Source organism: Crocuta crocuta, unplaced genomic scaffold (assembly GCF_008692635.1).
Source record: "Crocuta crocuta isolate KB4526 unplaced genomic scaffold, BGI_CrCroc_1.0 scaffold5, whole genome shotgun sequence".
Classification (NCBI taxonomy): domain Eukaryota; kingdom Metazoa; phylum Chordata; class Mammalia; order Carnivora; family Hyaenidae; genus Crocuta; species Crocuta crocuta.
This window is the reverse complement of record NW_027530500.1, coordinates 1,286,782-1,311,133: the sequence shown is the minus strand read 5'-3', so window position 1 is coordinate 1,311,133 and position 24,352 is coordinate 1,286,782. Positions and strand designations below refer to the sequence as shown.

Sequence of the window (24,352 nt, the reverse complement as noted above, 5' to 3'; positions counted from 1 at the left end):
TGTTTCTCCTAAGCTCATTCTCACCTGAGGACCACTGCACTTTGTGTTCCTTCTGCCCTACATGTTTTGTGTCCGGACTTCTGTCCTCCTTGGCGAAGCCTCTGAGCAACTAACCTAAAGTAGTTCCCCCCAAGTCACTCCACTGTTACCTGTTTTCTTTGTGCACTCATCACTACTAGAAGCCACTCATTATCTCTCTTTACTATACTTCGAGCTTCCAGAAAGAAAAGATCTTGTTGGCCTTATCACCCCTGTATCCTTGGAGCCTGGAACAGTGTCTGAGAGAGCAAACAGGTGTTCAGCACATACTTATCCAACTGATGAAAGCCAGGTGGGATGGAGCTGAGATACAGGTGGAAAGAATAAGCAACTAAGTCTGCAGGGAGTTTTAAAGTCTTCAGAGTCTTGCCAGACTAGAATCAAGCGGAGAGGAAGGGGACGGACACTCTGAACAGAGGAAGCTGCATGCTGTTCTCAAGACAGGCAACCCTGGTTGGTTCCTGGACCCTTGAGAAGTTCAGTGTGGCTGAACTGCAGGCCCGCCAGGGCGTGAAGACAGCCCACACACATGTGCTCTGGGGCATCACGGGACACTAAACTCCCAAAGACACAAAATCCTAGAAATATTATATTAATTGAATATGCCTGCTACCACCACCCAAGAAAAAAAGAAACAAACAAAAAACAACGTACAACTGAGCTTCCAGAAAAGCAAGGAAATCTGGGAAATGAAAGCTAGAGCAGTGAAGTTCAAAGTGATGCTGTGGCAACTTGGGTTAGGGTCAGGGAAGTGTTGTCAGGCCTGACTGGCTAGCAGCCACCTTCAATTTACTCTCAGGTTAGCTCTCAGAGCTGGGAAATTAGCACAGAGACTCCTCTGCATCAAGCCAGGTCTGAAGGGCTGTCCTCTCAGTGAAAGGTGGGCTCTGACCACAGGGCCAGGAAGACAAGGACGCTTGTCACCATCCATGGCCCTGGTTAAAAAGTCTCCTCCGAGAAATCAAAACCTGGAATGTGTGCCACACAAGGGTTTGGACTCAAATGGACACTGTCCATATGAGGTAGGAATGCCTCCGCTGAGAAATGATTGTCAGAAATGTTCCCCAGCCATTGACGCTACAGGGCTGGAGACATGCAAAGCCCTCCACACAGACAGCCCTACAGTGCAGGCATGTTTCCACAATTAAAGCAATTCCCATTAGAGATCAAAATAATACAAAACAAGTGAACATACACTAAGAACCTGAGATAACCAAAGAGTCTGAAAGAAAATATATTTAAAATGACAAAAGAAGCAATAGAAACCATGATGGAAGAATGACACTATGAAGAAAAAAAAAGGAACAGGCTGATTTGGAAGATACCAAATTAAAAATCATGAGACAGAAAACTATAATTATTGAGATAAGCAACTGGGAATAGGGTTGGGGAGTGTAGGAATGGTGCAGGGTGGTAGGAAGTGACGCAATGGGTATAAGGCTTTGATTTGGAGTGATGGAATGTTCTAAACTTGTTTTGATGGTTTTACTTCACTGTTAATATACTGAAGATTTTAAATTTGTACACATTGAATGAATGACCTTTATGGTACACAAATTTATTTCAATAAAGTTGTTTTAAAAACCTCAATGGACACATTAAAGAGCAGATTAGGCATAGCTAGAGAGAATTAGTGATTGAAAGATTTGTAGAAATCATTCAAGATATAGCATCAAGGTATAAAGAGATGAGAAATATAAAAGAGAAGCCAAGATATGAAAAATAAGAAAATAGAATCTAAATCTAATAAAGGTCAAGAAGGAAAGAAGAGGGAGGATGGAAAAGAAGCTGCAGTTAAAGCAACAATAACTAAGAACTTGTCCCAAATATTAAAGACATGAATCCACTCACAGAAGCACAGGAAGTCCTCAAGAGGATAAATTTTTTTTTTAATGTTTTATTTATTTCTAGGAGAGAGAGAGAGAGACAGTGTGAGCAGGGGAGGGTCAGAGAGAGAGGGAGTCACAGACTGAAACAGGCTCCAGGCTCTGAGCTGGCAGTCAGCACAGAGCCCGACGCGGGGCTCGAACCCACGAACTGTGAGATCATGACCTAAGCGAAAGTCGGACGCTTAACCAACTAAGCCACCCAGGCGCCCCAAGAGGATAAATAAAAAAGAATCTATACCCAGATATCTTGTAGTGAGACTGTAAAACACAACAAACAAGAAGAAAATCATAAAAGCAGGTAGAAACATTATCTACCAACATTAGAACTGTCAGATTTCTTACTAGTAATAAAGAGGTCATAAAACAGTGGACTAACGTGATCTTCAAGGCACCCTGGATGGCCTCTGGGTGGCTCAGTTGGTTAAGCATCAGACTGTTGATTTCAGTTCAGGTCATGATCTTATGGTTCCTGAGTTCGAGCCCCATGTCATTGGGGCCTGCTTGGGATTGATTCTCTCTTCTTTCTGTTCCTCCCCCACTCACACACTGTCTCTCAAAATAAATAAATTAATTAAAAGAAACAAAAGTTCCCTGGAAAGTTAATGTCCATATAGAATATGGACTCCTATAACTACTATTCAGAATGACATTAAAAGACATATTTGGCCAAAGGCAGGCTGAGAGTGTTTACCCTCACACTGATTCAAAGGAGGATCTTGTGAAAAAGAAAACTAGGGGGAAGGAGGGAGGCAGAGAACAATGATAAACAAGTAAGTTGGTAAAAATGTGAGTAAATCTACATGTCAACTGTAAGGTGTCAATATGTGTGTTTATGTGTGCATCTAGGGTAAAAACAGGGTCAAGCTGATCCTGGACAAAAACTGCCTGAAAGGGAAGGGCGGCGGAACTTGGGAGCTGGTGACGTGGTCAGAGCTGAAGTGTTCCTTTGTCCGTTCTTGTGTTACTTAGGAGGGCTAAGACTTAGTGAGACAATTGGAAGTATTCAATTTTAAGGGGGACTACCTAAGAAATACACAGAAGGTACAACTTTCCAAGGGTGATAAAGGCAGGGGTGTAGCCCTCACTCCAACAACAGGCATGTTGACACAGGAAAGCATGGCAGGCAGGAAATACGTCTCCTTATGTCTCACTGAGGCTGCAGACTTGTCTTGCTTCCACATCATTACAGGACAGCACTTGACGCAACAAAGTTGCTCATTAAATGGCAACACAGGGGCATTTGTCTTTTGTGCATTCTTAAAAATTATTTTGAGAGAAAAAGAGAGAGCAGGTGAGAGGCAGAGAGATGGAGAGAATCCCAAGCAGGCTCTATCACTGTCAGAGCAGAGCCCAAGGCAAGGCTCAAACTCACGAACCATGAGATCATGACCTGAGCCGAAATCAAGAATCAGGTGCTTAACCAACTGAGCCACACAGGTGCCCAAATGTTTGTTCTTGAGAGAGAGAGAACACAAGTAGGGCAGGGGCAGAGCAAGGTGGGAGGGGACAGAGGATCTGAAGAGGGTTCTGAGCTGACACCGGAGAGGCCCATGCAGGGCTTGAACTCATGAACTGCAAGATCATAACCTGAGCCAAAGTCAGACATTCAATCAACTGAGCCACCCAGGTGCCCTACTAGGAGAGGTAGATTTTTTTTTATTTTTTAGTGTTTTATTTATTTCTAAGAAAGAGAGAGAGAGAGTGTGTGAACAGGGGAGGGTCAGAGAGCAACGGAGACACACAGAATCTGAAACAGGCTCCCGGCTCTGAGCTGGCTGTCAGCACAGAGCCCGACGTGAGGCTCGAACCCACGAACCGTGAGATCATGACCTGAGCTGATATCGGACGCTTAACCGACTGAGCCACCCAGGTGCTCTGAGGTAGATTTTTAAAAACAGAACTTGTATTATACAGAAAACTCAGTGGTGTATAGAAGAAAATAATATCCATCTTTAAACTCCAGAAATTGGGGGACCAAATTTTGATCAATGGCCCTATTATCACTGCTGCTTTTGTCAAGTTAATCTTGCTGAAATCCTTATTTCAATGGCCGGCAGGCCACTGGTATTGGGAGCTGAGAGCTCTGCTGTTCAATACAGTAACCACTAGCCACTTTTTTTTTTTTAATTAAAACTAAGTAAAACTTAAAATTTGGTTCCTCAGTCACACTAGCCTCAAGTGCTCAATTGCTACATGTGGCTAGTAGCTACCATGGCGGACAGTGTGTAGAATATTCCAGTCTTGCAGAAAGTTTTGTTGGACAGCTTCGACTTGTCATTCAAAATTCCCAGATATCTTCTAGACTATTTGTCCAGCACTTCCACCTCAGCTCATGGAACCCCCAGCTCTGATTTTATTACTTCGGGTACATTCTCGCCTCTCTCTGCAGCTCCATGCTGACCATTCTCAAAATGGGGGCTGTGTATTTACTCAATGCTTACTACCTACTCGGTGCCATGCAATGGGGAAAGGAGTCACTCATAACTCAATTATGAGTGTCACCCCACGTTTGGGGGCTTACAGACCTGCCTTCACTGTCACCATTCACCGGATTCTGCCGCTGGTCCCAAAGTGCCCTCCTGCTGACAATGAAGACTTGCAGAAGCATTACTAGCAAGCGCTGCTTGGGAGCCAAGACCTACCCGGTGTCAGTCTTCATCCAGGGCTGTGTACAGGTGTTGTCAGGGCGCCTTACAGCGGCTTAATGGCAGTAATCACATGTAAATTGTTCACAAGTGTCAGTTTATATCCTTAAGGATAACTGCTTTCGTAGAATATTAAATTACACCAACACTGGGTCTGACTGAGGCTCACAACTCTTTCCAGAAACAATTGAAATTATGAACTAAGTATTAATACCAGGAATGTTCCCAGTGCAAAAATGCTACTTACAAAGTATTTTTTAAAAGTTTATCTAAACTTTAAAAAAATAAACTTTAAAAATTGTTTTGTTTTTTAGTTTGTATATTTTGAGTGGGGGCGGGGTGCAGAGACAGAGAGGAAGAAAGAATCCCAAGCAGGCCCTGCACTGTCAGCATGAAGCCTGATGTGTGGCTTGAACCCACAAACAGTGAGACCATGACCTCAAGTATGACGCTTAGCCCTGAGCCACCCAGGCATGTCCAGAACAAAGTGCTTTTTTTAAGAAATGTTTTTTTAATTTATTGTCATTAAAAAAACTTTTATAAGTTTATTTATTTTTGAGACAGAGAGAGACACAGCATGAGCAGGGGTTGGGCAGAGAGAGACATAGAATCCGAAACAGGCTCCAGGCTCTGAGCTGCCAGCACAGAACCTGACGTGGGGCTCGAACCCACAAACCATAAGATCATGACCTGAGCCGAAGTCGGACACTTAACTGACTGAGCCACCCAGGCGCCCCTAAATGTCTTTTTTTAATCTTTATTTTCGAGACAGAGCGAAAACGAGTGGCAAAGGGCAGAGAGAGAGGGAGACACAGAACCCGCAAAGCGGGCTCCAGGCTCTGAGCTGTTAGCCCAGAGCCCGATGTAGGGCTCAAACTTGTGAACAAGATCATGACCTGAGCCAAAGTTGACGCTCAACTGACTGAGCCACACAAGGGTCCCAATAGTTTTTTAAAAATGCATGCTTTTCATTTCAATGAAGTGTCAAGCTGTTTTCAACTGCTTCCTAACAAAAAGTGATGACACAAATATTACAAATGTTGTTAAATGTAGGTGATGATAGGTGATCAATGTACTGGTCTTTAAGCTTCTCTGTTTAAACTTTTCATAATAAAAAGTTGAAAAAAAAGTCACACCACTGGCATATCCTGTGGGCTTCAAAATTTTTTGCTTTTTGTAAAGTTTGTTCCTTTTTATTGCCAAATAGTATTTAGCCATTTGGATATACATTTTCTTTATCCATCATTTGGTGGGCATTCAGATCGTTTCGTTTGGGGTTATTATGAGTAACACTGCAGTGATTACTCACATGCAAGTCTTTATGTAGGCATTAGTGCTTTTGCAAATAAAGTTAAAACATTAATGCTGGGTAAGAATGGCTTGTGTTGCTCAGGCTCCATTCAGTAACAGTTTTCAAACTTTAAGTCTAATAACCTTTAATAAAACCAGAATGACTAGTTTTCAGACAAGCTTCTTCCAGTTAACTGAGCTTTCTGATGGTGTGACAATTTGACATCTTTCAGCTTTAATGCTGAGTAGGTTTTGTTTCTGCTTTTGCAAACATAGTGCAGTGAGCCTCACAATGTTTCAGATGATTAGATTTTGCTGGATCTCCTAAGGATTCTGTAAGACGTGGTCTGGGACTGTAGAAAACAATGTCCACCAGAATGTTAACCAGACTTTGAATCTATAACGTAGCATGACATTGCTTTCACAAATAGTTCCCTAATATGTTGTTTTTTCCTAGTACCTCTAATCATCTTCGTACCATTTATCAGTACCCAACTCTATGCCGGGCCCATGACATGCATCAGTACTCTCAGGCAGCTCACCGATTACTGGCACATGGGCACCACTGCACTGCACACAGGCCTGGATGGTCCCTGAGGTCTGCTCTCCAGGGCCCTTCTGTCTGTGCCACTACTTGGTGCCAACCTGCACATGTTACTGCCTCTTTAAAAACAATTCTACAGATTGAAGTAATCTGGTTTTCACAGCCTCATACCAGTACCAGCAGTATGCTACCCAAGTCTTGCACTAAATTCTATCAAGTGAGCGAGCTAAGCACCTATGTATACATGTTCATTTGACCGAGATCCTAATACGAGCTAACACTTATTGGGGCATTTATTTATATATATGTCAGACGCTAATTAGGCTCTTTTTAGTAAACTTCTCAAAATTGTCTATGAAACAGGTACGATTATTATCCACATTTTATAACTCAGCACACTGATGAGTCTCAAAGAAGTGAAAATGCCAAGGATGAAAAAATGATTTCCTTCAAATACAAAGTTTATTTTTGCCTTAGCCAGCACATATCAAACTATTTTTTTTAATTTTAATTTTATTTTTAAGTAAACTCTACACCACATGAGGATTAAACTCACGACCACAAGATCAAGAATCATATGCTCTACTGACGGAGTCAGCCAGGCACCCAAACTATCTTAACTTTTAAAAGCTAACTTTTCAGGCAGAGAAGGACAAATATCATATGTTTGCACGTATAGGAGGATTAGGAGGAACTTGACGGAGGACCAAGGGGGAGAAGAAGGGGGGAAATGGTGGGGGAAAGGGAGAGAGGCAAACCATGAGAGACTCTTGAATGCTGACAAAAACTGAGGACTGATGGATGTGGGGGGGAGGGGGGGATGGGCATAGAGGAGGACACTTATGGGGATGAGCACTGAGTGTTATGTGGAAACTAATTTGACAATAAACTATTTGTAAAAAAAAAATAAAATAAAATAAAAGCTAACTTTTTTGGGGCCTCTGGCAAGCTCAGTTGGTAGAGCATGCGACTCTTGATCTCTGAGTCAGGAGTTCAAGTCCGACAATGGATGTGGAACCTATTTAAAAAAGAAAAAAAAAAGGTAACTCTGTTGTCTCCAACTTTTTTTTTTTGGATCATACATTCATCTGGAGCCAACAAGTGCTCCAAAGAAAAATCTCCAAATTGTGAAGTAAACAGGCATATTTCCTTTCAGCTAAAAAATTAACTATTTTTCCCTTTCGGTGAGCAGTGCAGACGCCGTGGATAAACCTCACTGGCCATGATACGGCCGCTGCACCATGGTCCCATGTGCAGCTACTAAAGGGTTTCTCGACTAGCTTTACAGCGAGAGCCTGCCCTGTGGTGGCCCGTGAAGAGGCGGGCGCCCTCCTTGCAGGTCACCGCAGCAAAGAGCACCTGCGGCTGGGCAGCAAGCCAGAGGTTTGGACTCGGTGCCCCAGACAAGGACTCTTCAAAGTGTCAGACCTCCCAGTCTGGACTATGAAGGAAAAAGATCTTAATCTGGGAGTGAAAAAACAGTGCTTAAGGACCATTGCCTCGAAACCAACATTCTCCAACAGTCCAAGAAAAAAGGCCAAGTACCCATCTGCAAGGCTACGGGCCCCACAACGTTTGGCAGTTCTCCTCAGGTGTAACCACTTCCCAGCGAGCTTCTTCCTGGACTTCCGGGTTAAGCACAATGATGCCAATGCTGTCTCACAGTCATGACTCTCCTCCTTTCTTTGAGAACTTTAAATGAGGATACAGATCTGGTTTAATTCTTCCTTTTGTATTTATATTTGGGGACCCCTGTTTGGGCTGTTTTGTTTTTTGTTTAAGTAGGCTCCATGCCCAACATGGGGCTTGAACTCATGGGCCTGGGATCAAGAGTTGTATGCTATACTGCCTGAGCCAGCCAGGTGCCCCTTAATTCTTCCTTTTGCACTGAGATAAGACTACTGTTTCCTATACCAGTTTTATACATTCAATTATAGTTTTAAGAACTATAAACACATTGAAATTATTAAAAATGAAATCTTAGGAATCAAAAATAACACAAAGGTTAAAAAGATAAAATCTTAAAAGGGGGCACCTGGCTGGCTTAGCCAGTAGAGCATGTGACAATTGATCTTGTGCTCCTGAGTTAAAGCCCCATGCTGGGAGTAGAGATTACTCAAAAAAAAAAAAAAACAAAAACAATCTTAAAAAAAAAGTTTTAGAAATAACACAGGGGCCAAAACCGTGGTATGAGGTAGTCAACAGTGTAGCTTATGTGCACATCACCCCATCTCATCCTCCCAAGAGGCAAGGTCAGGTTATCATGGTCCAATAGTCAAGTCCGACACAGCAACCTAAACCAAGACCAAGCTGGGCTGTTCTGTCCGAAGGAGGCCCAAGTGTCTTCTGCAAGAGAATTTCTGTTTAAGGCAGCTCCAGCCCCTGGGACAGCAGTGCTGGGCTGTGGATGCAGTTCCCTCAGCAGAATGGTATTGGAGCTCAGTACTGAAAGCTGCGCTTGGTCTGGATATCATCGAGGATCTGCTGCAGCTCCTCATCTTCAAACCGCCCCTCCAGGCTACAAGAAAACCAAAAGAAGTTATCTCAGCACCCAGCAGTGTTCCCGATCTCTTTTTAACACATGCTAATTTCTGAGCACCCGTGCCCACTTCTCCATTTACTTCTAACTGCGGACACTTCTACCCTTTGAGCTATATCTCCTCCATGCCGTTCCTTTTAGAAACATAATGAAGGGTTTTAGGGGCGCATGGGTGGCTCAGTGGGTTAAGCGTCCGACTTGGCTCAGGTCATGATCTTACGGTTTGTGGGTTCAAGCCCCACGTCGGGCTCTGTGCTGACAGCTAGCTCAGAGCCCGGAGCCTCCTTCAGATTCTGTGTCTCCCTCTCTCTCTGACCCTCCCCTGCTCATGCTGTCTCTCTCTCTCTCTCTCTCTCTCTCAGAAATAAATAAAAACGTTAAAAAATTAAAAAAAAAACATAATGAAGGGTTTCAAAGATTTAAAAAAGTATAGAAAAGAAGTTAACCTTAAGAGTTACCCCTGTTTGATTTAGATTTCTTTGATAAACACAGAACAAATTAATGAATGGCTCTGTGTATGCTCTCCTATTGCAATACCTTCCCCAGAATTAACCATTATGCTAAATTTGGTATTTATCATTTCTATACATATTTTATACCTACTCTATATTTATCTAAGCCATATGCATCACTGTTTTGTTTTTTTAATTTTTTTTAAATGTTTTTTTTTTAATGTTTTATTTATTTCTAGGAGAGAGAGAGACAGCGCGAGCAGGGGAGGGTCAGAGAGAGAGGGAGACACAGAATCTGAAGCAGGGTCCAGGCTCCGAGCTGGAAGTCAGCACAGAGCCCGACGCGGGGCACAAACCCACGAACCGCGAGACCATGACCTAAGCGAAAGTCGGACGCTTAACCGACTAAGCCACCCAGGCGCCCCTGCATCACTGTTTTTATACTTTATAAGAAATGGCATCATTCTATATGTATCCTTCTACAATTTTTTTCACTCCAAACTCATTTTGGTATTTGTTGATATTATTCCATGTTGTTCCATGGAACAACTATATAAATGATTTATTTATTCACACTCTTGTTGACTGTCAAGTTCTATGACCACTAACACTGCAGTAATAAGCATTAGAATACATGCCTCATTATGAACTGTATGAGCTGCTTTTAGGGCATGTACCCAGGAGTGGATCTGGAGGTCACAGTGGATAATCATCTTTAACTCTACTAGATGCAGGTCATTTGTTCTCCAAAGGGACTGTACTAACGTGCACTCCTACCATCATTGGATGAAAGATTCAGCTGTTCCACATTTTTGCTAACAGTTGGGGGGCTATGAAACCATCACTTTCACACTCTGTTAAGAAAGGCACTCCACTGAATGTTGGTGTTATCTGCCCAGATTTTAAATGCACACACTGTTTAGACACACTAATCCTACCTGTAGGATCTATCCTACACTCAGAACTCAGCACGGCTGGTACTAACCTTGGGATCAGAGCCTTCGACTCCTCGGCAGTCTCTGGGCAAAGATTGGCCAAACAGGCCAACTCAAACTTATGAAGCTTCTTCTGGAGCAACAAGCTGATCGTGGAGTAGAGAACCAAAACAAACAAAAATCAAAGAATGATGATTAGGAAAAAGAGAACCCAAGATACTTAGCAAGAAGGAAAAAAAAAGCAAAGCACTTGCAATCTTTCCATATGGTTAGCTTGGCTGCAAAATCCCGCTTTCAAATAATTTCCTGTTCTGTTCCTAGAGAACAGGAAGTTACAGTGAAACCAGACAGAGACCACACAAGAGCAGAGCACACAGAAGAGAAGCCCTGCTGTGGTAACGTCTGAAAACCCACCACCTATGCCTTAAGGACTACACAACCTTCCCCCTAGGAATTTATTTTGTTGTTCTCTGCCCCCTTGTTTGGGTATTCGGACTTGGAGGAAATTCTCTTAACTTTACCTACAAAATAAATATGGGCAGACCTTACTTTGTACAAATGTGTGTGCAAACAGCATCTTATTTTAAAATGCACAGTTCTAGTTCAAACTGTATAAAACACTGTCAAATCCTATCTTGGGTTTTCACACATCTAGCTCTTAAAAGAGAGCTCATCCACGGTGGACTTGGGTTTCAGAACACACCTTAAACGTCTGTTCAGAGACAAAACTTACTGTGCTTATCATTCTATTAGAAGCATATCAGTTATCACACAAAATTTAGAAAATACAGGACAGAAAAATAAAAGCTCCCCACATCACCGCCTAAACAAAATCATTATTATCTTAGTGTACCATTCCAAACACTTTTCTGTTTTAGAATATATACTCATACATTCTCTTTCATCATTTTTTGTCTCTTAAAAAGCTATATTCATTTCCTAAAGAAAACACTGTAAACTTAGTTACATGGGAAGAGGTTTATAAAGAAGTACAGAGTAGGTATGTGCATGGAGGGGTCTGTTTTAAAATGAACATATGCTTATTTATAAATACAAAAATATCAAAAAAGTGAAGATAACCTGAAATCCTACCCAGAAATAACTAGTGTTTTCATGGAGATCAGCTTCCCCTCCTCTGTAATTTTTAAAATAAAGGAATCATAACAAATGTCATTCTGTGACTGGCCTTTTTTCATTCAACAACACAGTAGCTGTTTTCTTTTAGTACACACATAACTCCACCCTGAACATGGCATTCCACTAAAAGGCTGTGCCATAATTTATGTATCAAATCTCCTGCTGTTGAATGTTTCAATGATTCATTTTAAGTAATGCTTTTTGAACATCATATGGACTTCTTTGTGTATTTGATTGGTTACCGTGTGATTTAGTTTTGAGTACTATATATTGTTTTTAAAAGATTTAATTTTTAAGTTGTCTCTATGCCATGTGGGGCTCTAAGTTACAACCTTGAGATCAAAGCCAAACCAAGCACCCCAATTACCATGTGTTTTAAAGATAAATTCCTGGAAGTCGAATTATCCAGAGAGTATGAATGTCTTTTTTATTTTTCTTAAGTTTATTTATTTATTTTGAAAGAGAGAGCACAAGAGAGAGAACAAGCAGGGGAGGGGCTGAGAGAAAAGGGAACAGAGGATCCACAGAAGTGGGCTCTGTGCTGACAGCAGAAAGATCAGTACAGGGCTTGAACTCAAGAACTGCGAGATCATGACCTCAGCTGAAATCACGAGTCGGACACTTAACCAAAGGAGCCACCCAGGAAACCCTCTTTTTAATCTTTTCAAATCTACGTAGTTCTTTTACCATTTTTTTTATTTCCTTGAAGATGAGCATTATTTCATGTGAATTAGCTAGCCATTTGAAGTCCTGATTCAAATTAAGCCTCTAACTGGAGACTGTGTCCATTTTTAAAAACTGATGTCATGTCTTTCTTAATTATTTGTTGGAGTTTTCAATATTAAGAATATCAATTCTTTCCTAGTTTATTTATTACTTATATTTTGCATACGGCATTATATTTGATGTAGGAGAGTTTAAAGATATTTACGTAAATTCATTTATTCATTCAATATTTATTTAGTGCCTACAGGGGCGCCTGGGTGGCTTAGTCGGTTAAGCGTCCGACTTTCGCATAGGTCATGGTCTCGCGGTTCGTGGGTTCGAGCTCCGCGTCGGGCTCTGTGCTGACTGCCAGCTCAGAGCCTGGAGCCTGCTTCAGATTCTGTGTCTCCCTCTCTCTCTGACCCTCCCCTGCTCACGCTGTCTCTCTCTCCTAGAAATAAATAAAAAACATTAAAAAAAAAAATATTTTAGTGCCTACAATGAGGCTGTCACTGAGTATGACCAAGTTCCTGCCCTCACAAATCTTATTATATTCAACTAAAGTGAATCAAGTTTCACCATATTTAAATTCCTATTAACCACAGCCAAAATAATACATATATTCACTCATACTGTCACATAACACTTTTATTCACCATGGTTTATATTAAAATCCTTAATTCCTTAGGAATTAAGTTTGGTGTAAGATACAGTGTTCAAGGGCACCTGGGTGGCTCAGTTAAGCGGTCAACTCTTGGTTTCGGCTCAGGTCATGATCTCACTGTTTGCGAGTTTGAGCCCTGCGTAGGGCTCTGTGCTGACAACTCAGAGTCTGGAGCCTGTTTTGGATTCTGCGTCTCCCTCTCTCTCTGCCCCTCCCCTGCTCACACTCTTGTCTCTCTCGCTCTCAAAAATAAACAAACATAAAAAAATTTTAATAAAAATAAAAATTAAATTAAAAATAAAAGATCCTGAAGACACTCCAGGTGAAAAATAAATAAGCCCATTCTATTAACCGCCCCCCCCAATCACTTCTGTGTGTTTTTTATAGGTGTATATATATGTGCGAATGCATGGGAAAGATCTGGAAGACTGACAACCAACTGCTAACAGTGGTTACTGTGCAGGAAATTCACTAGGATTTCAGGTACAGGAAACGGTGATCAAAGAGCATTTTAGTCTTCTAAGCTATTTTCAAATTTCTGACAAAGACATGATGTTTCTAACATTCATGGTATAGATGACATCCATGGGATGATGGTGGGGCTGGTGAGGCAAAAGCGTTTACACGATGTCCACTGGTTTGGATTAATAAAAACTTTCTTTCAGCACTCACCTACGCACACTGGCAATGGTCTCTCTGTTTTTGAAACGACTGAAGCGGGCTGTGTAATTTAAAGTTTTCATGAAGACCTCAGAAAGTTCCTGCTCATCCTCCGCACTCTCATTCTGTTGCTTTCGATGCTCCAGAAGCATATGAACTTCTGAATTGAGTAGTGTCTCAGCTGTTTCAAACTCTATTTGTGAGAAGCACAAATGTCAGCTGAAAATATTCCTTCAAAAGACAGCTTCTAAATGTTCATTCTGCCTTCAAGATTCAGAGCAAGTTTCTGTCCCTGCATAAATGCACAGGCCTCATATCGCACAGCTTTACCTTCATCCAGGCCTGCCTACCACAAGGCACAGTAGAGTTCATGAGACTAAAGTTTAGCTCAGTGGGGTTACAGTTTCTAACATCAAAGAACCTGACCTGGACATGCTATTAAATAATGACACGTCATTATCCTAATTAGGCTACTTACTGATTTCAAAATGGATCGTAACCAACAATTATTTCTCTTTAGCTTGCATGAGCTCATAATATATTATTCCATACAATATATTCCAGAATACTAACATCACATTCTCAATTTTAATAACTATTACACATTAGGGAGGGCCAAGTGTTTGAATTTTTTTTTTTAATGTTTTACTTATTTCTGAGAGAGAGAGAGAGAGAGAGAGAGAGAGATACAGCATGACCAGGGGAGGGTCAGAAAGAGAGGGAGACACAGAACCTGAAACAGGCTCCAGGCTCTGAGCTAGCTGTCAGCACAGAGCCCGACACGGGGCTTGAACCCATGAACCGTGAGATCATGATCCGAGCTGAAGTCGGAGGCTTAAGTGACTGAGCCACCCAGGTGCCCCAGGGAGGGCCAAATGTTTAGCAACAAAACATTAATAATGCACCCCCAATTCTATTTTTGTACCTATACAAATCCACTATCTACTCATTCACCAAATTACATACTAGGCATTGGGCCTGAGGCTGTAAGTCCCTACTTCCCAGATTTCATAGTCTTATGTAGTTTACCAACTAAGCCTACTTCAAATATTTACCATCACACAAATCTCCTGCCCTTAATACTCATTTATTTTTTTAGTTTCAAGTTTTTATTTAAATTCTAGTGAATTAACATACAGTGTAATATTAGTTTCAAGCATATAATTTAGGGATTCATCACTCATACACAACACCTAGTACTCATCACAAATGCCCTACTTAATACCCATCACCCATTTAACCCATCCCCCGCCTCTCTCATAGGTTCATAAATTTGAGCCCTGCATGGGGCTCACTGGTGTCAGCCTGTCAGCTCAGAGGCCACTTCTGATCCTCTGGTCCCTCTCTCTCTGCCTTCCCCCACTTGTGCCCTCTTGCTCTCAAAAATAAAAAATAAACATTAAAAAGTCCTCTGGGGCACGTGGATGGTTCAATCGATTAAACATCCAACTCTTAATTTTGGCTCAGGTCATAATCTCAAGGTTTGTGAGTTTGAGCCCCACACCGGGTGAGATCATGACGTGAGCCGAAGTTGGACACTTAACTGACTGAGCCACCCAGGCACCCCCTAGCTATTACTGCTTTTAAGACTCCTGGAATATTGGCCATGTGAGATATGCCTCCCTTTCTGTACCAAACAAAATTTACCTGTTAAATGTAACAGAACAGAACTTACGGGACAGCAGGAGACCAGTCACCTGTTCCTATTCTTTACTGAGGATGATGTCCAAATACTATTTATACATCACTTTCACTCCTTTCAAACAATGAAAGGTCAGAGCACCCAAACTATGCATATTATTCTTCCTCTGCACTGATATTTTAAGAACCACAGCCACATTTATTAATCCAAATTATTTATCAATTCCTTGTATCTCAACTGGAAATTTTCCTTTTAATTAAAAAAAATTTTTTTTAATGTGTGTTTATTTTTGAGAGAGAGAGAACACACAGGAGAGGGCCACAGAGAGGGAGACACTGAATCCCACACAGGTTCCAGGCTCTGAGCTGTCAGCACAGAGTTCGATGTGGGGCTCCAACTCACAAATCATGAGATCATGACCTGAGCTGAAGTTGGACACTTAACTGACTACGCCACCAAGGCGCCCCTCAACTGGGAATTTTGAGGACCCTTCATTACAACCATTATGATAAAGGTAGCAATTTCAGATGGTGCTCTTATACTACACACATTTTTCTCTCTAGTACAAAATGTTAGGGTATGTCTTTAATTGAGGGAGGGAGGGACTTTTCGGAAAAAATGTCTTACTGACTAATTTTTTCAGTAGAATTGCTGTTAATTATATCACACGGATAAAGGACAAATTTTATTTTCCAGCAAACATGCTGTGAAAACTACCTCTACAGATTCAGATACTTTCAGTGACCTCATCCATTCTTTGTGTCCTACAATGAATTAGCACACATTTGTTTGCTTTCTATCTATAGCAAAGGCTTTCTTATCTTTTAAATACTGTTGTTTCTATAGATCTTCACTTTTTTTTTAATGTTTTTTTGTTTGTTTTTTTTTTAATTTCTGATAGAGAGAGAGAGAGAGAGAGAGAGAGAGCGCGCGCCAGAACGAGCAGGGAAGGGTCAGAGAGAGGGAGACACAAGAATCTGAAACAGGCTCCAGGCTCTGAGCTGGCTGTCAGCACAGAGCCCAATGCGGGTCTCGAACCCACGAACCGCGAGATCGTGACCTGAGCCGAAGTCGGATGCTTAACCAACCGAGTTATCCAGGTGCCCCTTTTTAAACTCTTTTTAATGTTTTATTTATTTCTGAGAGAGAGAGAGGCAGCATGAGCAGGGGAGGGTCAGAGAGAGAGGGAGACACAGAATCTGAAGCAGGCTCCAGGCTCTGAGCTAGCTGTCAGCACACAGCCCAACGCGGGACTCAAACCCATGAACCGCGAGATCATGACCTGAGCTGAAGTTGGGCGCTCAACCGACTGAGCCACCCAAGCGCCCCCTCTTCACATTTTTTTTAAAGTAAAGTCTACCCCCACCATAGGGCCTTAACTCACAACCCTCAACCCCCAGAGTCGCATGCTCTACTGGCTGAGCAACCCAGATGCCCCATCTTCACATGTTCTAAACTATGTAATAAACACTGCGCATCCCCACGAGCTGAGAGGTCAAAGATAACAGGTATTCAGAACCCTGACACACTGTTATTTGACAGAATCTAAGATCTAATTATTCTGAACTCAATAAAATTTTCATGCGTACCAGATGCTACCTGCGTTTATCAAAACATAAATAAAAAGTACCTAGATAAAACCTATGCACAATAAGTTGGTTTAATTTATCATACATTAAGAAAGCCATCTCTGTCTCAGTTATTACACTTAAAAAAACACATAAACTTCTATACGCCAGAAACGTCCATGAAGCTATCCTATGGAAATATTTGACCTTGAGCCTATGAAATAAAAAACTGGAAGCCACCTATATCCTACCAACAGATAAATAGTATTATGGTAAACCACTAAGTATATCTAGCCCTTTAAAAGACCAAGACAGGAGTGCCTGGCTGGTTCAGTCAGCAGAGCACACAACTCTTGACCTCTGGGTCATGAGTTCAAGCCCCACCCCCTCCCCGGTTGGGCCTTGAGTTTAAAAAAAGATAGTTCTACATAATATATTGTCAAAAATTTCTTTTTTTAATGCTTATTCATTTTTGAGAGAAACACAGTGCGAGCAGGGGAGGGGCAGAAAGAGGAGACAGTATCCGAAGCAGGCTTGCTGAACTGTCAGCACAGAGCATGATGCGGGGCTCAAACTCAAGAACCATGAGATCATGACCTGGCCACCCTGATATCGTCAAAATTTTTAAAGGCTGCAGCATTTCTTTCATATAATCTCATTTTTACAAAGAAAACAGTGTATGTACATATTAATAAGTAAGCATAAAATTAGATTGGAAATTGTTTACAGTAGTTTCCTCTGAGTGACAAGGGTGTAGAGTTTCAGTTTTTATTCTGGACATAATAATTTTTAAATTACTGGATAATTTTAAGGTTATTGTTAAGGTGGATACTGTGAAGACTTCCGCCATTCAGTTTGCATTTGCATTTTCCGGTACCAGTAAAATATGGTTATTTTAAAACCATAAGCTTCTTGCTTATTTTTAGTTTCTAAATTACAAATAAAGTACATCACGCTGCACAAGAAAAGTTCCCTGACAGCGAAATGTGCTGTACTGGCAGTCCTCTGACAAAGGCTCTCCTTGACCAAACTCTGGCCAGGCTCCTCTGAGCCCTCCTTTTGGGCCTCAACCTTGGCCCAGAAAGACTCTAACAAAACACTAACATAATTTCTAACGGCTCAAGGCCACATTCCTAGGTGACTCTAGGCCCCTTTAAAACCTCTGAAAACCGAAGTCTGCCCAAGAAATATACGGTTTCTCCCAGCCAACACCCGAAGACAGGGCCTCGGTCAGTTCACAAGAAGAGCTGTGGGAGACAGGAGTCTCACTCCCGTAAGCGCCAGTTAACAAACCCAAATGGATTTCAAATCGACCAACCCCCCCCCATCCCGCTTTTTGTAATTTTCCACTCCCCTGATCCTACGGAGACCCCGCCAACCTCCTCCCCATTTCTTCATTCTCCCTTTAAAAGACCCAGTCACCTCTGTGCAAATCGAAGTTGAGTTCAGTCCAAGCGAGCCTCTTTTTCCTATTGCAACCTTACATTACCCCCTATTTTTCTTTTTAATAGGCTCCATGCCCAATGTGGGGCTTGAACTCATGACCCAGAGATCAAGAGTCGCATGCTCTACCGACTGAGGCAGCCAAGCGCCCACGAATGTATTAATGATTAACGATGACGTCCTTGCCACTTCAGTGTCGGTTTTGCTCAGCCTCGCCACATCCCTGCAGCACCTCGCAATTTACCGGGTAAGATAAATTACTTAAATGAGCAGCAAGAAGTTGCTCAGGGACAGCGGGGGGCTGGGCGCCGACGGTTCCAAGGCAGCAGGCGTGGAATCCGACTGGCCGCTCTCGAAGAACAGTGGCGGTGCGGGCCCAGGCCCCTCCCACGGCCGCATCCCCCATCCTCCCGGCCCCTCTCTACGCCCCGGGCCCGCCCCGCCGCCCGCCACAGCCCGGCCACGCCAGGCCTGAGGCGACCACGCGGGACACCGGGGGCCGTCGCGCAACCCCAGCCCCACCTTTGGGAAAGATAAGCTGTGAGGCNAGGAGGGCGGCGGAGTCCCGGGTCTTTATGGGGGTCCCTTTGTCGCGTGTTCTCGGACTGTTCACTTGGCCTTTATGAACCTCAGCTTCCTCCCCTGTCGGAAGGCCTGCTTCCCGGAGCCGGGGGAAGGATTAGCTGAAATGCAGGAACGCGCTAATTGACCCTAGGAACTCCCCTTGATGGAAAGCTGGGTTAGTGAGACGCCGAAAACATACAGTGGAATTTCTTTGAACGCTTAGGTATTTTAAAAAATGTGATTGAGAAACGGGCACCCTCCTACACTGTTGGTGGGAATGTAAACTGGTACAGCCCCTCTGGAAAACAGTGTGGAGGTTCCTCAGGAAACTAACAATAGAACTCCCCTATGACCCAGCAATAGCACTGCTAGGAATTTACCCAAGGGATACAGAAATGCTGATGCATAGGAGCACATGTACCCCAATGTTCATAGCAGCACTCTCCACAATAGCTAAAACATGGAAAGAGCCTAAGTGTCCATCAACAGATGAATGGATCAAGAAGATGTGGTTTATCTATACCATGGAATACTACATGGCAATGAGAAACAATGAAATCTGGCCATGTGTAGCAACATGGATGGACCTTGAGGGTGTTATGCTGAGCGAAATAAGTCAGGCAGAGAAGGACAAATATCATATGTTTGCACGTATAGGAGGATTAGGAGGAACTTGACGGAGGAACAAGGGGGAGAAGAAGGGCGGAAATGGTGGGGGAAAGGGAGAGAGGCAAACCATGAGAGACTCTTGAATGCTGACAAAAACTGAGGACTGATGGATGTGGGGGGAGGGGGGGATGGGCATGGAGGAGGACACTTGTGGGGATGAGCACTGAGTGTTATGTGGAAACTAATTTGACAATAAACTATTAAAAAAAATGTGATTGATTTGTAGTGAATTATTCTGATACTTCTGAGCACGTGGAAAGTGATGCTGAGAGACCTTTAATACATCTGTTGGAACATTTGGATGATACAGAGAAAAGTAAGCAAATTAAAAACCATGCTGTTTTCAGCTTCAGAGAAAATAGAAGATTGTACAACAAAGGAAATAAGTAGGGCATGACTTGTCTCTGTGATGTGTTTAGCTAATCATTTAGACTGTGTTTACAAAAGATGAATTCCAGGGCGCCGTGGTTGGCTCAGTCGGATAAGCCTGGGACTTCACAGGTCATGATCTCCCAGTTCATAAGTTCCAGCCCCACATCTGGCTCTCTGCTGTCAGAGCAGAGCCCACTTAGGATCCTCTGTCCCCGTCTCTCTCTCTGCCCCTCCCCTGCTCACGTATGCTCTGTCTCACACAAAAAACATAAGATATTACCAGATAGTATGTAACCTGTATTCTTTTGGTTTATAAATAGATGATTTTTACATAATTAACTTTTTGTGTTCCGGAAGAAATGTATTGGGTAAAATAATAGTAGGTTATATAGCATAGGCACACTGTTTCAAAAGGTTTTCCTACACAGTTCGTTGGACATACAGAACAAACATCCTGATGAGGAGTCTGGGGGCATGCAGCAGCTGGGTGTGGGAAATGGGCCTGGAACTCCGTATAGGCCTTTTTATTCCATCTATCCAACCGGCAGGCCTTTAAAAGCATCAAATACCTAATGGACCTTACCATGTGCTGGCCCAGCATCAAGCTGAATACCCAACATTTGGTATCTTCTATCTACACACCGCAGGACAGAAGTCAACAGGTGAAGAAAGAAGGAAGGAGAAAAATAAGGCACAAAGTGATGTTTTGCAGGGTGATGGTCCACAACATTTTCATTCAAGAAACCATTATAAACACTTATGTGGAAAGTCCCGGGGTTAAAAAAGGTGATTCAGTCATAAATCTGTCCCCACAAGATCACCAAAAGCAGCTGCTGCAAAATCTGGACTTATTTTCCATAATAAAAGACAAAAAGTGGCAAGTGGTAAGAGAAAGGAGAGAAAGTCAAAGAAAATGCTGTAGAAAGATACATAGAGAAAAAAGTTACTTGTGGTGGGAGGCAGGTGAGTCACAAGAGATCTGAGGAGCAGGGGGCTGCCTCTGAAACTGCTCTTTAATATTTAGTCAGGGCCCCTGGGTGGCTCAGTTGGTTAAGCATCCGACTTCGGCTCAGGTCAGATCTCACGGCTCGTGGGTTTGAGCCCCGCATCGGGCTCTGTGCTGACAGCTCAGAGCCTGGAGCCTGTTTCGGATTCTGTCTCTCTCTCTCTCTGCCCCTCCCCCACTCATGCTCTGTCTCTCTCTGTCTCAAAAGTAAATAAACTATTTTTAAAAAAAAAACCATTTAGTCAAACAGAGATGGGGGAGGAGTAACATGAATAACATCAGGTACATAAGAGGAATATCACTTTTTTTTAACATTTTATTTATTTTTGAGACAGAGAGAGACAGAGCATGAGGGGGGTAGGGGCAGAAAGACAGGGACATACAGAATCCAAAGCAGGCTCCGGGCTCTGAGCTATCAGCACAGAGCCTGACGCGGGGCTCGAACCCACAAACGTGAGATCATGACCTGAGCCGAAGTCGGAATCTTAACCAACTGAGCCACCCAGGTGCCCCGGAATATTCACTCTAATGTAAATTCATATTTCAGTTTGCTTAAATGTCATTTTCATCACATAATTCTTGGGGAATGAAGGAAAACACTAATTATACAGATCTTATACAAACACGTTTGCTGTAATACATATTTTATTAATGTTGCTCTACATTTTTTCAATCAAAGTAGTAATTTACAACTTTTGTAAACTTTTGGTGTGCTTTTCAAGGAATCTCTTGTAGACTGAGTCACGAGTATCTTTCCTGGACTCAGGTGTTCTGCCCTTGAAATACCATGCTGATGTGTTTCCCAGTTCTCCCTATACTCAAAGCTAATGTATAGAATCTCCCAATTTCACCTATTCTCTCATAAGTTAAAAAAAAAAATCTTGGCACCTGCTGCTGGAAGTGGCCTGGTAAGTGTACAAAGGAAACCAGAGGAATAAACATGTGACCCCCTCCCTTTTGCTATTAATACAATCTCTAGAGATACAAAGGAATAGGGATGTGGGGGTGGGGGAAGGTTGTGTAATTGCAAACCACCCTTGCCTTCCAGGTACAACTTCCCGGCGGCTTCCCTGGGAGTCCCACTCTTGGATTCTAAAGCCTGTCTGGCCTGTGGCAATGTGATAGGGCAATGTGCCCTGTGCTGGAACTGTCAGGCTCTCCCTGAAAAACCATCTCTTTCTGAGGTCAAGCTGGGCTTACTTTAGCACCCACCCCTTTCAGAAAGCCTGTCCTGACCTGAAGGTCTGAGCATAGTTATGCTTCTTCCTCCATCATGTCCAGAATAGCATACGGTTCCCAGAGGGTTTGATACTTGCCCAGTGGTCCCCATCTACATCTGGCATTGGATGACAGTCCTGATAGTCAGTCATCCAGCCATTGTAATGGTGTGCTGGAGCCTGGGCAAAGCTTTTCCAGCAGGTTACCCTGGAGGTTCACAGTCCTGTCACAAACCCCCAAAAAAGGACTTTTGGCTCAGAGCAGTAACTAGGTGGCTGGCTCATAAATGACAGGACCAAGATTTGAGCTCAGGCCTATCAGACCTCCAGCCTAAAGATTCCAGTATCAGCATCCTGGGCTACTTATTTGGTCAGGAACCAGGATGGGATAAAGAAAGAATGACCATGCTGGGGGTGGCAGGTGGGAGGTTGGATTGGCAGCAGGAACTTGAGTGGGTGATAGAATGAATTTGAGACCTCTCTCTCCTGTTTGGTTCCCCAGCAATAGGTACAGTCTTGAAACTGGAGGGGGTCACTTGTTTTTCACTTTGCTCTGGCATCAGGACCTCATGGAAACAGAGAGAAAGCAGCAGGCAGACATCCTCAGATTTCAAAATGAGGAAAACACTCAGAAGGGACGGCACTTGCATCCTGTTCCTCAGGACACTACTATGGTTCTTTGTGCAGTATTGGTCCAGAGCCAAGCCCTTCAAGCAGCTCACTGAATAGTATTTCAAAGCCCGGTTTTCAAGCGAGGTCAGACCCAGACTGGTCTGGAAGAAGCTTTAAAGCACCTACCCCACCTCCACTCCCCCAAGAATTAGCCTTGCTGATCTCTGACCAGGTGGCTTAGTTCCCATTTCAAGAGTATAGGATGGCTAAAATAGCAAATGTTAGGCTATGCAGATTTTACCACCACCACCACCACCACCACCACCGCCACACACAACAAACCCCCCCGAAAACACAGTGATATGGAATCCCATGCTGTTTAACTGTAGGCGGTAGTTTAAGATACAGCAGTAATTTCTAGAACCAGAATTTCTTTTTAAGAAACAGAGAATCCCTTGCGGCGCCTGAGTGGCTCAGTTGGTTAAGTGGCCAACTGGCTCAGGTCATGATCTCATGCTTCACGAGTTCAAGCCCTGCCTCAGACTCTGTGCTGACAGCTCAGAGCCTGGAGCCTGCTTCAGATTCTGTATTTTCTTCTCTCTCTTTCTGCCCCTCCACTGTTCACTCTTTCGGTAAAAAATGAACATTTTTTTAAAAATTAAAAAAATAAACAGGAGAACCCCTTTCACACCCTGTAGTGTTATACCAATTTGTGTTTAACCAGTTGCATGTAGTCTGTTTCCAAATTACCTAGCCCTGACAGCACGTATACCTGTAGCCACAGGCTTGAGTTCTGCCAAGTGTAAGGGCCTCAGAACAGTCCCAGCATATGTGTTATTTGTATGTCTGAAAACCTATTGTGGGCCATTGTCTTCAAACACATCTCTTTTCCGCACCCCCCCTCACCAATAACGTGTTTCCCTTTAACATAATCAACAGTAAGGGGCACCTGGGTGACCCAGTTAAGCATCTGACTCTTGGTTTGGGCTCAGGTCTCAGCCTCACAGTTTGCGAGATGGAGCCCCATGTGAGACTCTGCGCTGACAGTGTGGAGCCTGCTTGGGATTCTCTTGCTTTTCCTCTCTCTGCCCCTCCCCGATTCATGTGCTCTCAAAATAAACAAACTTAAAAAAAAAAAAAAAGCAACATTAGACCACACCAGTAAGTCCCAAGATCTTTGCTTGGATTAATGTCACCAAATGATATCTTAAGTTAGAGCATTTCTCCCCTTACCCCTTGTTTTTAGCTTTTTGGATAAGGCCAGTTTCAAAGGAAAATCTGATGAAAACTATGAACCTTCTTTCTAGAAAAATCCAAATTTTAAAGGGTCATGAGCCTCAGTTCAGGAAATTTGGTTCTAAAAACCCCAGTGGCATTGCTACCAACCACACAGGAAAATGAAAGTGCAAATAAAAAAGTACACGGAGGATCATGATGGACAGCGCGTCACCATGCAGGCAGACTGAACACCGTTGGCTCAGTCCGAGCAGTGTGTGAATCTTGGGTTCGGGGTCGTGAGGCGCAGCTCCATGTGGGCTGCAGAAATTTCTTAAATAAACTAATAAACTTGAAAAAAATGAATGTTACTATTCTGGGGGGAGGGTAAAAAAAAGGCAGGACAAAGAACAGTTTTTACCCATTATGATTTATTCTCTACAATACTTCGTTAAAGAGTTCAATGATTTGCACTCAGAAGTTATATAGCCAAGAGGCAACCAAGTGTAATACAAAGAATTGGTCTGAAGTCTTTGCACTGAAGG

At 42.9% G+C, this 24,352-nt stretch overlaps 1 protein-coding gene across 1 annotated transcript in view; it reads right to left on the bottom strand.

Moving 5' to 3' along the window:
• Nucleotides 1-6,850: 6,850 nt before the first annotated feature.
• POLR2D (RNA polymerase II subunit D) overlaps nt 6,851-24,352 on the bottom strand; it is a 450,734-nt gene continuing 433,232 nt past the window's right edge. The window contains exons 2-5 of the mRNA XM_077766744.1: nt 18,675-18,699; nt 13,512-13,692; nt 10,384-10,479; nt 6,851-8,925 (exon numbers count right to left, since the gene is read on the bottom strand). Of these exons, the coding sequence (XP_077622870.1) occupies nt 8,847-8,925; nt 10,384-10,479; nt 13,512-13,651 (315 nt within the window). The 5' untranslated portion in view covers nt 13,652-13,692; nt 18,675-18,699 and the 3' untranslated portion in view covers nt 6,851-8,846. The remainder of the gene's footprint in view (nt 8,926-10,383; nt 10,480-13,511; nt 13,693-18,674; nt 18,700-24,352) is intronic.